Source organism: Chrysochloris asiatica, unplaced genomic scaffold (assembly GCF_000296735.1).
Source record: "Chrysochloris asiatica unplaced genomic scaffold, ChrAsi1.0 scaffold00240, whole genome shotgun sequence".
NCBI lineage: Eukaryota > Metazoa > Chordata > Mammalia > Afrosoricida > Chrysochloridae > Chrysochloris > Chrysochloris asiatica.
In genome coordinates, this window is record NW_006408758.1 from 1,356,326 (window position 1) to 1,368,248 (window position 11,923).

The 11,923-nt window shown below is 35.3% G+C and overlaps 1 protein-coding gene across 1 annotated transcript in view; it reads right to left on the reverse strand.

The window, feature by feature from the left end:
- Positions 1 to 11,923, reverse strand: part of LOC102839278 (latrophilin-3-like) — an 883,976-nt gene that overhangs the window by 160,757 nt on the left and 711,296 nt on the right. The window contains exons 15-16 of the mRNA XM_006873416.1: positions 6,210 to 6,419; positions 2,526 to 2,746 (exon numbers count right to left, since the gene is read on the reverse strand). Coding sequence (XP_006873478.1) covers positions 2,526 to 2,746; positions 6,210 to 6,419 — 431 coding nt within the window. The remainder of the gene's footprint in view (positions 1 to 2,525; positions 2,747 to 6,209; positions 6,420 to 11,923) is intronic.

Here is an 11,923-nt window from a genome sequence, read left to right on the forward strand (position 1 = left end):
AGCAAATGAAGGTCCCGTGGCCTCTTCTCCCATGGGCTTTACTCCATTCGCATCACCACAGTCAACTCTATCTTAATGAGGCAGCTCTTTCCTTTTGAGTGCCTTTTGAGTGCCTTCCACCCTGAGGGACTCATTTTCCGGCACTATATCTGACAGTGTTTCTCTGCTATTCATAATGTTTTCAGTGACTAAATATTCAGAAGTAGTTCATCTCTCCATCTTTCTAGCTTGTCTTCGTCTGGAAGCTCATCTGAAAACTGTTCACCATGGGTGACCCTGCTATTACTTAAAATACCAGTGGTATAGCTTTCAGAATCACAGCAACTCACAAGCCACCACAGTAGGACAAACTGACAGAAAAGTGATGGTGCTTTTGAGATAGCTCCTTCTAAAACTACCTAGTCCTGGTGTGGCATTGTGGGTAATCGCGCTGGACTGCAATGTTGATTTGAGCCTCAAGGTTGGTGTTCAAGTGTACCATCCACTCCTTGGAAACCCTATATATGGCAGCTATTGGTCAGAAACGACTCGACGGCACTTAACAACAACAATATAAAACAAAACTAACCAATCCCATCCTTATAGTGCTGTGTAACTTATTTGCAATGGTCCCATCCAAATACTTGTTGGTAGGGATTAAGAGGATTTAGCATAAAAAAACCATATCTAGTAATTTCAAGGTACCACATCTTTAATTGTGCCGTTGGTACTGTTGGTGATCTTTTATCTATACTTCCAATTATGGAGTCTTCTTTTAGTTTTTGCCTCCTTATGAAACCTCACCTCTGAGAGCTGGCTGCTCTATTGTCAGAATATTCAGGCTGTTGATTGTTGGTGGTAAGTCATGAAATCTGGTTTATTAATTTCTGTAAAAAAAATATGTTATCTAATCTAATCGGAGACATCACTGATGCTTAGAAATCTTTTTATTAATGTCTAATAGGCTCCTTAAGGAGCTCTGGTAGTGTAGTAGTTACGAATCAGGCTGCGAACCTCAGGGTCAGGAGTTCAAATCTACCAGGTGTTCTGCAGGAGAACGATGAGACTTTCTGCTCCCGTAAAGATTTACAGCCTCAGAAACCATGTGCAGGGTCGCTATGGGTCAGAACCGACTCCACAGCACATAGCAACAACAACAATAACAATCAGCTCCTTAACATATTTTCCATTGTGCTTATTTCAAAGCTTTTCAAATCTCCTATTGTTTCAAAGTGACTTAACCTATTCACTCAGCAGAAGTCAGCATATCTGGAAATATTTCTCTGCTTCAAAATGTACTTGAGCTGTTCTTTCCCTCATAATACAACTCAGAAATGAGGAATCATTTTACCATTTCATGAAAATCCTAGTTGAATTCAAACAAACCTGACTTGGTTCAGCACATCTCTCACCACCTAGTTCTGTAAACATCAACATGGTGTATATATAGTCTGATTGTTCAATGTTCTTATCAGTAAAATCATTGAGTTGGACTAAGTTAATTGAAAGACTACTTTCAGCTTGAAATTAAGGTTTTTCTCATCTGTTCCACAAATCTCACATGTTTTTACTTACCATAGAACTTTCTCTTCTTATTTAGCCTATATATTCTGAATACAAATGAGGAATCCATTATTTTCTATTAATTCCCTCAACTTTGTATTTCTCGTCTTAGCATACTTAAGACTTCATCTTTTTTGAAACTTTCCTTCATTACTGCTACTCCATAAATTAATATCTTGACTGTATTTCCATCAAATGTTTTCAAAGTGAAGATGATACATGATAACTCACCAGTTTTACTATTGGCTTCAAATTTCCCTATTTGGCTTCTGCTTCTAGAACTTTATAAAAATAGCTGCTGCAAAGGACAAAGGCATTTCTTCAGTGTTTATCCTACTTGAAATATCTTTGATATAAAACATTACTTGTTATCTCCTCCTTCTTGAAACTCTTTTCTAACTCTACTTAATCTTCAATGTCCTGATATTCTAAGCTCTGCTCACCTGTTATTTGACTTTCCTAGTCTTTATCTCCTAATATTGATATTCGTGAGATATCAATCCTTGTGTTCTTCCAGTTTTTTTCCTAGTGAAACATTCATCCATTTTCAGGGTCTCAACTGTCATATTTATTTATGTGTCTTATAAAATTTTTTTTTTTTTTTCTGAACTCCTTTCTTGCATGCTAGACATCTCCACAGGTATTTCTTACCAATTTCTAAGGCTGTACTGAAAATAAAACTCAACACTATACTCTTATCCTTACATAGAAAAGAAAAGGAAAAATCAACAATAACAACAAGCAAGCATAAGACACAAACTGCTTCTACTTTTATCTCATAAATACATTTCCAGCTACAATGAACTGACATGACAAGAAGAAGCAAAGTCACTAGAGCCAGGGCTTCATCAGTTCCTTCATTTATTATTATTGAAAAGTAATATAAAGATTTTTCTAAGTTTCTAAGAAAAGTCAAGGTTTTTTTGTTTGTTTTTAAGCTGGATTTAAGAAAGGAAAAAAAGAAAAGAAAACAAGCAACTCACACTTTATCTGTTCCATAACTCCTGTAGTCTACTGCAGCTGACACAGCTACAATGAGTGCAGGCATCCCGTAGCCAACCAGATAAAAGTACTTTCTACGTGAATGTTCACTCTCAAAAACTTCCACCAGCATGATATAGAGCTGTACTCCCTCTAAGAACATCCATGTGAATGCAGCCAAGAAGAAGAAATGCAAGAGGGCAGCAAAAACCGCACAGGCAATCTAGAAGAAACCAACAAATGATTCACTCAATTAAATGCCCCAAATAAAGTCTTTGTCAACTTCCGTAAACTTGCAAGAAATACTCAGCAAAATACAGTAATAAAATACACTTGCAAAAGAATAATCTAAATAAGGTTCTAAGATACAGGTGTTAAAATGGAATTAAAGAAGACATTTTAAAACTGTACTTATCATTTTATTACTGATAATAAAATAACATTATAATAAGAAAATTCTAATATTTAGGAAAATATTCTGAGAGTCTATTAATAATTAGTACTGAGATTAGTTTAAATATTTTTAATAGAAGTCAGAGAATTTTTCTCTTGGCCATAGTCAAGTATACTATTTCATTTTAAATGAAAACAAAACAAGGAAAATAACAGCTCTTAAAATTAAATAATATAAAAAATTACAGTCTTTTAGGCAAATTTGCTGCACAAGACCTTTTTAAAGCGTTGAAGAGAAAAGATGTCAGCTTGAGGACTAAGGTGCCCCTGAACTAAGCCATGGTATTTTCAATAACCCCATATGCATGTGAAAGTTGGACAGTAAATAAGGAAGACTGTAAAAGAATTGATGCTTTTGAGTTATGGTGTTGGAGGAGAATATTGAAAGTGTCATGAACTGCCCACAGAACCAACAGATCTGTGTTGGAACAAGTGCAGCCAGAGTGCTCCTTGGAGACCAAGATGGCCAAACTTTGTCTCTCATACTTCCGACATATTGTCAGGAGGGACTGTTTGCTGGAGAAGGATATCATGTTTAGTAAGGTGGAGGGTCAGAGAAAAAGAGGAAGACCCCCAATGAGATGGACTGGCAAAGTAGCAGCATCATTGGGCTCAAGCGTGGCAACAATAGTGAGGTTAGCCCAGGATCGGGGCAGTGTTTCGTTCTGCTGTGTACAAGGTCGCTATGAGTCGGCACCAACTTGATGGCACCTAACAACAACATGATTAAATTAATTAAATATTATTAATTGCTTGTTTATTTTCTTCCTTTCCTTATTTCATAAAGGGCTTAAAGTGGCTTAAGAAATTCATACTGCAAAAATGTAGATGAGATGTGGTCAAAATATAGGGTTCATAAAAGGGGTTCTTTGATATTTTTGCTAATATACTTAAACATTGGGCTAGACAACTTTGATCAAAAACAAGGTTGTTGTTGTTGTTGTTATGTGCCTTGGAGTTGGTTCCAACTCATAGCAACCCTGTACAGGGTTTTCAAGGCTGTAAATATTTACGGAAGCAGAAAGCCTCATCTTTCTCCCGTGGCACAGATGGTAGTTTTGAACTGAGGTTAGCAGCCCAATTCGTAACCAATTACACTACCAGAGCTCAAGGTAGCCAGCTTTTAATTTGGTGTGTTTATAACATACTATAAGTTTCAACTGACCAGTAATTGGTTAATTTCCTATTCTTATGTTAGTTACTGAAATTCTCATTCTTTTAGAATTCTTTGCAATTTACAGAAAGTAGAAACTAAAATCAATATCTCCTAGTAGAAAAGGTCAACAAACTACAGAAATTATCAGATTAGTATGGATTCATTGATCAATAGAATTCTTAAGAAGTGAGACAAAGGGCAGATCAATTTCATTGAGTTAGAAAGATGACAAAGGAATGGAGGAAGTCAAGTGGGATACAGGCAGAGAACACTTAACAAAGAGTAGGGGTTTGGCTGAGCTGTACTCTAAAACTTTTCATATCAATCATTGTTCTTTATGATACTTGTCATAAACCAGAGATACTATATTTGATGAACTTTATTATACCATATGTAGCACCAGGAAACAAATAAACAAAAAGGAATAAGGTTTCTACATAAAAGGAAATCATGCAGCATTTGATTATATGTTAACAAGAGAATGCAATGGTATCTTCATGAAAAATAACACAATTTATACTTCTTGCTTTTTAGAATTAAAACTTCAACGATTAATTTTTGTTCTCAGAAGACTTTATTTGTTTGGAGAAAGAAATGTTTACTTTGATTGCTTATTCATATGTATGCATTTATGAGAAGAGCTATCACATGTGTCTATGATAACCAATTAAAAATATAATCACCATAATTGCACCCTTTCCAGTCATTAATCATGAATGTGTAATCACAAATATGAATCCAACTGCATTTTTATTGTGAAATACTGTATACATATGGACACATACTAGAGAACAGCATTAAGTGAACAAATTATTTATTATGCCCATCATCTTTTAAAAAAACGAAGTTTCTTTTCATCTGGAGTTTTAGTCATGACAGCAAACATGTACCATGTGGAGAAGAATATAATAAAGGGGCACACAAAAGTTATAAGTTATAAAATCTATGCAACATATTAGATGTTGTTGTTAAGTGCTGTCGAGTCATTTCTGACCCATAGCAACTCTGTATAGGGGTTCCAAGATGAGCTGGTGAGTTTGAACTTCTGATCTACAGCACCACACCAGAACATATTAGACAGTGCTGTTAAGTTTTTCCTAGAGAAGTTAACTAGTGCTATCACTTATTTTCTTTCCTTGCCCTTCTTTCTTTCCTTTTTTCTTTTCATCTTTACTTGACACGACTAAATGTGGGTAATAGAAAATCATGGAGTTTTCACTTAAAAATGTGAACAGAACTCAAACAAATATAAAATATTAAAAAATATTTGGAAAAGCTTGATACAATGTCCAGTATATTTTTTTCTCAAAGGTATATTTTAAGTCTCATACATATATTACTGTTGTTTAGAGCCATTGAGTTGGTTCCTATATAGGGTTTCTGAGGAATGGCTGGTGGATTTGAACCATCAACTTTGCAGTTCAAACTGACTTTGTTGTCCAGTGCTTATCCTACAGCACCACATCAAGACTCCATACATATAAACTAAAGGTTTATAATAAGCCCTGGACTGCGAACTACAAGGTCAGTGGTTCCAACCTACTAGCTGCTCTTCGGAAACCCTATTCAGGGTTGCTATGAATCTGAATCTACTCAATGGTGTCAAACAACAACAATATATAACCAAAGCCCTTTTCTGGCACTGTAGAATAAGCACTGTACTGTTAACCACAAGGTCAGCAGTTCAAACCCTCCAGCTACTCCTTGAAAACCCTACACAGGGTCACTGTGATCTGGAAACAACTCAATGGCATTTATATCTTTTAGAAAATATTTCTTCCTTATCCCAAATGATTTGATTTAACTTTCCTAATATTTGGTGTGTGATTCAAAACAGAAAGAAGAAACAAAGGAAAACATAGCAATTCTTCAGAAAGAAAGACAAGTTTATAATGCAGAAACTCTGAAGAAATATATCTCGTTTATAATATTCATTATTTCTTTTTGACAATGGGACATGAATGGTGGCCAATGAAATAATATATGAAAATTAGTATCTATGACAAACAACTGGAAGAGTATTTTAGTATTAAAAAGTTGGAAGCACAGAAATCTTTAACTAATGTAAGTTTCTTACTGGTTGGTCAGTTCGGTTGATCCCTATCAGGAAAAGCAGCTCTGCTACAAAGAGGCTGATACAGAGATTCTTGTGAATGGTGTTACGGTCACTTTGGAGCCCACGGAAAAAGCAAAATGTGAAGATGCAAATCAGCAGACAAACAAGGGACAGCAAAATTCCAACCCATGTGATCACATCCAGAAGAAGGTCATGGACCGCATCGCTGTGCTGGAAACACAACAGAAAAGCCATAAGTTGCCAATTATGTAAAATAATTCATAAGCGCCTAGATTCATAACATATGATTTTAATAATGTACTAAATATCTTCCATACCCATAATGAATAAAATCACTTAAATTTTTTAAAACCCAAATAAGATATTCTGTTTCATTGACAAAGCCAATTTACCTTGGCTCTGTGGTGTAAATCAGTATGATATTCAGAGCTGTCAACAGTGTTTGAACCTTGTTTAACTACTTATATTTTTAAGATATGAAAAAAAGTTAAAGCAGATGAACTTAATTCTGGTCATTGTTCTTTAACTATATCACATTTTGGACAAATTTTTTAGATAATTCCTGTTAGGAAATACACTCTATTTTACAAGTTAAACCTACATTTAGGAAAATGGTGTCTTAATGGAGATAACTTGGAATCACAGGAGGATTTTTATTAAAAATATAATTCTGCTGCCCTAAAATACTTCATCAGAATTTCCAAGTATATTTTTATGATCCCTAGTTAATTTAGATTACCAGTCATAAATGCTATGTACTTAATGGAAAATCTAAAAGAATAAGTAAATTCATTGGATTTCTATTCCTTTTGAATAGTTTAAGGAAATCATGCGTTTGATCTTTGAAGAGTTATACATGAGCAGAGCCAGTTACACATTGAAGTAAAATAAAACATTCATAATTATAGTACAGTACAGATAGAAAAAACAGCAGAATTAAGGGGAAAAAAAATCTATTCATGTAAACTTGCATATTTAAATGGTTTGGTTTTTTTCCTTCATAAAACACTATTCCAAGCATAATACTGACTGGCATCCTTCTAAATTTCAAAACTCTAATTGTACCCAATTTCAATTTGCCTCTATCCAAAGCCATCTCTGTAAAGCTTTGGAATGTATAATGGCCAGACTTATCAGTGTCTCCAATTATTAGAGTTGAGAAATTGTTTACAAGTGTTAATTATTTGTTAATTCTAATATTCTAGAAAAGCCCTAAATAACAATCTAACTTTCTTTAATTATGGATTGGATAATTAAATCATGGCACATAGTACGATGATATTTTAAAGAGATGATATTCTAAAAAGTAGCATAAAATTATTGTACAAAATTAATAGCTACCACCATAGATACTTCTTAAAAATCTAAGATTAGATTTCTTAAAAAACAAATGACAAAAGCATATGTGTACAGTATGACACCATTTATATAAAAGCATGAAACACAAAATTGTTACTGATTTTCTACAAATATGAAGATAAATAATAAAAGTATAAGTATGCATAGGAAATGTTTGAGTTACCATCAAGGAGACGTTTGTAATGGATACAAGTTTCAATTATGGAGACTAGACACACGGATTCTTGTTTTATGATTTAAGTTATTTAATGCAGTCCTCTTATCCACTAAACTACCCCATTTTACAAACATGTAAATATCCAAGCTTTCCAATTTATTTGTTTATATACAAATTTCATACTTTCAAATATTATTCTGAATGAAGAAACTCTTCCTAAAAATGAGCCACCATGCTGTAACCTGAATCATAACACTTCTCACACCGCCAGATGTGACTTCACAGTTGTTTTTTGATGAAGAACTCTGCTAGCACACTGTCAATGAAACCGTTTTTGAAATATTACTGCATAACTCCAGATATATTTCTCAGAAGGAACTCAAATCATGAAAGAAACCACATGAAATTTTGTTTTAACAGCTTTGTTCACCAAGGGACACTACTAAAGTAGAATTGGATATCTGATAGCTTAATTTATTTTATTATTTGAGAGTAGAGTATGGTTAGTGCTACCTGATTCCCTGAACAGAGAGTTATTTGCTCTCTCCTTTGACTCAAAGGAGAGATGCTGTGATTGAGTACCAAGCACCAACATTCAGCACAGCAGTCTTCCATAATGGGAAAAATGGCAGGTATAATACATTCTCAAATGTATCCTAAAGACCTAAAACACTAAGGAAAAAAAAAAGTGAAACAAAAAAACTGCCTTTGTCTGGATAGTTTCATTATTAGAAGTGTATTTACTTTACTCTGTGTTCTCTTAGGCCCTTCAATAACCCCATGCAGAGTTATTAAGAAAAGAATACTAGGTTTCAAAACGACAGTAGAAAAAGAATATTCCACTCCAACACAGAACAAAGATGCCTAGTGACTAATGCACCTTTCAGATATGACAGTCTAGCTCTGATACCATCAACAACAAATACCCACATGTATACTCTGCAAGGATCTCAGCAGGTCTCAAATACAACTCATACCTTGACTTTTATCAGAAAGACCAATTGACATTAAATACTAGTAAGAAATGTGATTATAGCCTTCTTTCAAGTAGTTTACCATAGTAGAACTTCCCAGAGTGCCAGTACATGCAGAAAAGCCCTTCACTGTGATGCCCAGTTGAATGAAATTCCTAGGTCAAACTGTAAGAATGAACCAATTATTCATATTCCCAATGTTGCATGTTTGTGAGTACTGCATAACTTTATCACCTATAAAATAAATTATATATCACTAATATGTAATCACTATGCTCTGGTAGCATAATGGTTACAAGTCGGACTGCTAACCTCAAGGTTGCAGTTTGAAATTACCAGCCATTCCGCAGGAGAAAGAAGAGACTTTCTGCTCCCATAAAGATTTCCAGCCTTGAAAACCCTATACAGGATTTCTATGAACCAGAACCGACTCCAGGGCACACCACCACCACTACCAATAGTGTAAATGTGCATCTTATTAATGTTGTGTCCTAACATCAATTATTAACATCAAATAACTGACATTAAAAATGCTTAATATGTATTTACTATTGAATGACTATATTCTCATTCATCAAATCAAATGTCTTAAAGCTGATATGTCTTACGTTTAGGCAGCTTATAATCCATTTTATTTCCACTTAGATGTTTAATAAGGTGTCAAATATTACATGTCTAAAACTAAGTCTCTGGTTTTATATTTTCTCCCCCTGCCCCACCCCTCCACACAAAATAAAGTCTTTTCCACATTTCTATAACCAGCAACTCTATTGTTTGGGATGTTAAAGCCGTAACATTATGGTGTCATATTTGATTCCATTCTTTTTTTCACACACTACTTGTAATTCATAAGGAAATCTCATAAATCCTATTTTTTAAAATATGAGTGTCTCATTACTTTTACTATTTCTACCAACTGAATGAAGTCACCTATTTTTTTTTTTAATAGCTTCAAAATTGATCTCCCTCCTCAAACTGGTGAAATATGTGAGAAAATCTTAGAGCAAAAGGATAAAATGATTCAGCAAGATACAGTGTCAGGGAATTCAATGAATCTATAATTCCCAGAAAAAAAGTATAAAAACAATTCTTGGTTTTTAGATTTCTCTGAATTTTTCCCCCTGCCCGCTTAAGGTATTTCTGCCACAGCCTTACGGGCAATTGGCATAGTCCACGAAGACAATGTTCCACATCCTACTTTGGTAAGTGTTGTTATAGATGTTAGGTGCCATGGAGTCAGTACCAGCTCATATCCACATTGTTGTTGTTGTGTGTCGTGGATTCAGTTCTGACTCACAGTGACCCTGTACAGGGCTTCCGAGGCTGTAAATCTTTACAGGAGCAGAAAGCCTCATCTTTCTCCCGTGGAACAGCTGGTAGTTTTGAACTGCTGACCTTGCGGTTCGCAGCCCGATTTGCAACCACTACACTACCAGGGCTCACATTATGCACAACAAAATGAAACACCACCTGGTCCTGAACCAGTCTCATAATCATGGCTATACTTGAGCTCATTGTTGGAACCACTGTGTGAGCACAACTCATTGGGGCTCTTCCTCTCTTTTGCTAGCACTCCACTTTACCAAACATGATGTCCTCCTTCAGGGACTGATCCTTACTGATAATGTATCTGAAATATGAGAGACGAAGTCTGGTCATCCTGGCTTCTAGGAGCATTCTGGCTGTACTTTTCCAACATAAATTTGCTTGTTCTTTGGCAGTCCATGGGACTTTTAATATGCTCCTTCTGCACCATAACTCAGATGAATCAATTCTTCTGTGGTCTTCTTTATTCATTCTCCAACTTTCTGTTACAAATGAGGTTATGGAAAATACCATAGATTGGGTCTGGGATACCTTAGTCTTCAAAATGACATCTTTACTCTTGAATATTTTAAAGAGATCTTGTGCAACAGATTTGCCAGATGCAATACTTCCTTTGATTTCTTGATGCTGCTTCCATGAGTTTTGATCGTTGATCTGGGCAAAATGAAGTCTCTAAGAACAGCAATCCCAGTAATGAGCAATACATCTTGATTGCATGTTTGATCAATTTCAGATTGAAGAAGTTTGTAGAATTCTTCTATTTCATCTTCACAGGCTTTAGTGGTTGGTTCATAAATTTGAATAATAGTGGTATCAACTGGGCTTCCCTGTTGGTGCATGGATATTATCCTATTACTTACAGCATTGTATCTCATGACTGATCTGGATATGTTCTTTTTGACGATGAATGCAACACCATTCCTTTTCAATCTGTCATTACCTGCATAGTAAACCATGTGATTGTCAGATTCAAAATGGCCAATACCAGTCCATTTCAGCTCACTAATGCCTAAGATGTCAATGTTTATGCTTTCCATTTCATTTTTGACGACTTCTAATTTTCCCAGATCCATACTTAGTACTTTCCATGTTCCGATTTTCAATGGATGTTTACAGCTGTTTCTCTTCATTTTGAGTTGTGGCCCATCAGCAAATGAAGGTTCTGTGAGCTTTTCTCTCCCGAACTTAACTCTATTCACGTCATGACGGTCAACTCTTCTATGAGGAGGCATTTTTTTCCCCAGTCGCATTCTGAGTGCCTTCCCACCTTCTGGTCCTGTATCTGACAGTGTTTCTCTGCTATTAATAGAGTTTTCAGTAACTAGTGATTCAGAAGTAGTTCGTCACTCTTTCTTCCTAGTCTGTCTTTGTTTGGAAGCTCATCTGAAACCTATCCACCATGGGTGACCCTGCTGGTTATTTAAAATACCAATGGCAGAGCCCTCAGAATCACAGCAACTCAAGCCACCACAGCACGACAGACAAGTGGTGACCATTTGGTTTTATGTCTATACTGTCTCTTTAAATTTCTATGTCAATCTTGATACAATCCTGATATAATCAAGGTACAATCAAGATGTTCTCTCCTAATCCTATCAATCCTGGTATAATCAAGATATGTTCTCCCAAGATGGCAGCTCCTGGAACAGATCCAGAAAATAATGGATTTCTGGATTCTCCTGTAAATTCCCCAGCTATAAACCCTCAGATCCTCCAAACATACCTTTATATTTGTTCCAGAGTTCCTATATTGACTACACAAAGGCTTTCGATTGTGTGGATCATGACAAGCTATGGACAATATTGAGAAGTATGAGTATTCCAGAACACTTAATTGTACTTCTGAGAAATCTGTACCTGGACCAAGAAGCAGTTGTTCGAACAGAACATGGAAACAC